General features: G+C 60.4%; 1 protein-coding gene across 1 annotated transcript in view; it reads right to left on the bottom strand.

The window, feature by feature from the left end:
- Positions 1 to 566, bottom strand: part of JUND (JunD proto-oncogene, AP-1 transcription factor subunit) — a 37,036-nt gene extending 36,470 nt beyond the window's left edge. Inside the window, exon 1 of the mRNA XM_013005344.2 lies at positions 4 to 566. Coding sequence (XP_012860798.1) covers positions 4 to 478 — 475 coding nt within the window. The 5' untranslated portion in view covers positions 479 to 566. The remainder of the gene's footprint in view (positions 1 to 3) is intronic.
- Between the last annotated feature and the right edge of the window lie 3,503 nt (positions 567 to 4,069).

Here is a 4,069-nt window from a genome sequence, read left to right as displayed (position 1 = left end):
CGCCGGCGCCCAGCTGGTTCTGTTTGTGCAGGTCCTCCAGCGCCTTGACGAAGCCTTCGGCGAACTCTTGTTCCTCGCTGGCCGCCACCTTGGGGTAGAGGAACTGCGTGCTAGTCGGCGTGGTGGTAACCAGCCCGTTGGACTGGATGATGAGGCGCTCCAGCTCGGGCGAGGCCAGCTTGAGCAGCCCCAGGTCCGGGGAGGCCAACAGGCCGTCGGGGGGCGCCGCGCCCGGGGCCCCGTCGGCGCGGAGAGAGGCCGGGGGTGGCGCGACCGTGGGCTTGAGCGCTGCCGCCAACTGCTCACTCAGGCTCAGTGTCAGCGCGTCCTTCTTCAGCATACTGCCGGCCGCTGCCGCCGTCGTCGGGGGCGCCCCGGGAAACAGTCGGCCCGGGGACGCGAAGCCACCCCCGCCGGTGCCGCTGGCGCCGCCGCCCAGGCCGCTCAGAGCCTCATCGCTGTAGAAGGGTGTTTCCATCCTCCGCCTCCCCCGCGCTGGCCCCGGGGGAGGGGAGTGGCCGCGGCCGCCCGGGGGGCCTGCGCCCCCCCCTTCCCAAGGCGCCTCCACCCACCACGGCCGTGCCGCTGCGCCCGGCGCTCCGCTGGCGGCGGCTACTGCCGCCGCGCCGTTCGCACCGCCCAGTTATAGCCTCGGCCTGACGCGATGAGCTCACCGCCCCCGCTCGCCATTGGGCGCGGGTGACGTTTTTATTTGCATAGCGGGGCGGGGCCTTACCGTTGCCGCGGCGACGCGCGGTAAACTGCACAACAACGCGCAGCCTTCTGGGTTGACGTCATGGGGGAGGGCCGCGCCCCCGGCGCAGGGAGCCAGCCCCGGGAGCGCTATTTACGGCCGCGGCTCCCAGCGCCGCCTCCTGCCTAGGGACGTCCGGGGTGGTGTGATGGGTCCGGCCCGGCCCTCCCGCCGCGAGGCTCCGCCCCCAGCCGCGCGGGGGGCCCCAGCTGGCGGGGGCGGAGGCGAGGGCAGGGGTGGCGCCCAACCCCGGGGGACTGGAGGGGGATGGGCTCTGAAAGGATAAATAACTCGACGGCGCCTTCCGTGCCACTGCGCCGTCAACGTCTTCGTTAGCGGTGTTCAGGCTGGCTTTGTGCGCGCTGGGGCTGTGCTACTAGCTCTTCTGGGGTGGGGGGCCGGCTGCCGTTCCTGGGGTGTGTATGCCCCAGGAAGACGGGGGAGCGGAGGGCCGGTAGAAGTTGCTGGAAGCGCTTCGGTCCTGATCTTTTTCACTGGGTGGGGTTTAGAGCTGCCAGACCCACTTCCTGCCTTTACCGCAGGGAAACTGAGGCTTGGCGAGGCTTAGTGACCTGCCACTACTGGGTCGGCCCCATAGAACCTAGACATCCAGGTGCCTGGGTAGCGGCTTCCCTCAGCCACCCATAGGCTATCCTCGTTCTGCTGTGGGTCCCAGGACGTGAGTTCCCATTTCTGGCCAGCCCCTCGGCTCTACCACCCCAGGGCTGGACCCATGCGGCAGGTATCACAGCTGGTAATTATTACCTGTTTATATCTTGGCTGTTAAGACTTGGTAAGCCGCTATTAAGGTTGGCTGGGGAGGGCACAATCCCACCTCCGTCAGACTCTGAAGCAGTGGTTTTCTCAACCTTTCTAATGCAGCGACCCTTTCAAACAGCTCCTCATGTTGTGGTGACCCCTCAACCATAAAACTATTTTCATTGCTACTTCACTGTTATTTTGCTATTGTTATGAAAGGGTCGTTCGACCCCCAGAGGGGTCGCAACCCAGCCGTTGAGCACGCTGCCAAGGGATTCCTGAGACTTCTGGGTCACAGTGCTTGTCCCAGCTCACTGACCCTCTTACCCCCTCAGCCACTGCAGTCAGTGCCCTTTGACCCTTATCAGTCCTCCCTTCCTCGCTCAGATCCCAAGCACCTGTGCTTAAGCCAATCCAACCCTATGTCAGGGCATCTGCACTTGCTGTGCCCACTCCCAAAGCCGGCAGGGAGTGAGTGAGTGAGAGAGAGAGAAAGAGTGTGTGTGTGTCCATCCACGTCCTCTGGTAGCCCCTGACATTATTCTTGTCCAATCCTTAAGAAGTATGGGGTATATCATGAGTCCTGGTAGACAGGGACCTCTTGAGTTCCTGGGCTGCAGAAACCACCTGTGGAACTGGGGCACAAGCTCTTTAAGTAGGTCACTGTGGGCGGCCGTTGGCCTCAGTTTGTCTGACTGGCCAGTGGGTATGAACAGCTTTTCCTCTTCCTCCTCTGCCCATGCCATCCCGCCCCAGCTCTAGAGCAAGATCAGGCAGAGGAGAGGCTGGCACCCTTGGCAAGTGGCCTAGAGGCCCGGCTGCTCCTCTGGAGGGCTGGGGGATGGTGTGTCCTCTCTATAGGGGTAGCAGGGGCCTTGCTTGTGCGCCTGAGTGTAGCACTGTGTGCCTAGTGTCCACGAGTGGGTTTTGTGTGCCTGTGTGCTAGATCTCTGGAGGGGTGCCCATGTGAGGGACGTGTCTGAGTATGTGGGGATGGGTAGGTCCTCACAGGGTGTCTGTGATTTTTTCCCGTGTGAGCATCCTCAGATGAAATGTGCTGATCTGCGTGTCTGTCCACATATGGGGTTTGCCTGCAATGTGAGTCTACGTGTGTGTCCAGGTGTGGGGTCTCTGTGCCCCTTTGCCCATGAGGCCATGTGTCTTACTCTCTTTGTAAGTCTGGACCCAAGCCCCACCTAAGCAAAGGGCCCCCAGTGGGAGGAGATTTGGCCCCACCTGGCAGCCTGCTCTAAGCCAGGACCCTTTTGGGACTCAGTCGGCCCAGCATACCCTGGGCCGGATGGGCAATCATTGGTAGTGCTTCCCCCAGAGGCAGAGATGGGAGGGTGACTGGGCAGCCAGGCTAAGGCCAAGTCTTCAGCGTCCTGCCCTGACTTTTGGCAGGTGGAGGCAAGTCTGGGAGCCCTGGGCAGAGCCAGCCGGAACAGAATGATGGATGGGTGAGCAGGCCCTGGAGACGGGGGCACAGAGAGATCAAGGAAGATGCCCAAAGCTACATAGAGGCCCCCCCAGCCCCACCCCTTCAGTGCTCAGTCACCCCTAACTATGTGACCTTGAGCCAGTAACTTCACTTTTCCCTCTCCTGAAAGTGGAACACTGTTTTCAGGATTTGAAGAAATTTTAAGGATCCAATCAAAGTAAACTCTCATGAATTGACTTTATCAGACCTTGACCAAACTTGACTGTGGTTCGGAGATCTGGAGTCTCCTCTGTTGGAGTTCCTTTCCTTCACCTTCTGAAAAAAACGATCTTTCCCTCCAAACCCACCTCCAATGCCCCTTCCTCCAAAGAGCCTTCCCTAGCCACATCTCCCTCAAAACTCAGAGCCACCCAGTTGACGGCAACAGGGGATAGAACTGCCCCCTCTAGAACCAGTGAAAACTGTTCCGTGAGTTTTCAAGACTAACTCTCCGTGAGAGTAGAAAGCACAGTCTTTCTCCCTTGGAGAAGCTGGTGGTGTTGAAGTGCTGACGCTACAGTTCGTAGTCCAACATGTAACCACGGTGCCACCGGGCCCTTCCACATCCCCCTCGTTTCCATCTGTAGGCAGTCCTGCCTCTGCCTGTTTTTATTTGGCTCGGTTTCTCCCAGATCCAGGGTGGAGGGGGCTCCTCCCTCACGGACGGGCTAAAATGCAAAGAAGCAAATGCACCGCCATCAAGTCAGTGCCGACTCAGAGTGACGCCGTAAGGCAGAGTAGAACTCCTGCCTTGAGTTTCTGGGACTCTTAAGTCTTTACCAGAGTAGGAAGCCCTATCTTTCTCCCTTGGAGGGGGCTGGTGGTTTCAAACTGCTGACCTTGTGGTTAGCAGCCCACGCTACTCCATGAGGGCTCCTTCAGGGCTGGGTGGGGGAGGATCAAATCCAGCCACTCAGCATAGGAACCTGCTCTTGGCAGCCTCTGCTGCCCCACCCTCTGGGGCCCTAGGTCTGTGCACTTGCTGTTCCCTATGCCCCTGAGCCCTCCCCCACCCCCTCCTCCTCAAGTGGAAAATTCTTCCTCCCAGGCACCCAGCCCCGCCCTTCCATCTGGCT

This window comes from Echinops telfairi, unplaced genomic scaffold (assembly GCF_000313985.2).
Source record: "Echinops telfairi isolate 266 unplaced genomic scaffold, ASM31398v2 ScPeMD7_7457;HRSCAF=8495, whole genome shotgun sequence".
In the NCBI taxonomy this organism is placed as follows: Eukaryota; Metazoa; Chordata; class Mammalia; order Afrosoricida; family Tenrecidae; genus Echinops; species Echinops telfairi.
This window is presented reverse-complemented; position numbering and strand designations above follow the sequence as displayed.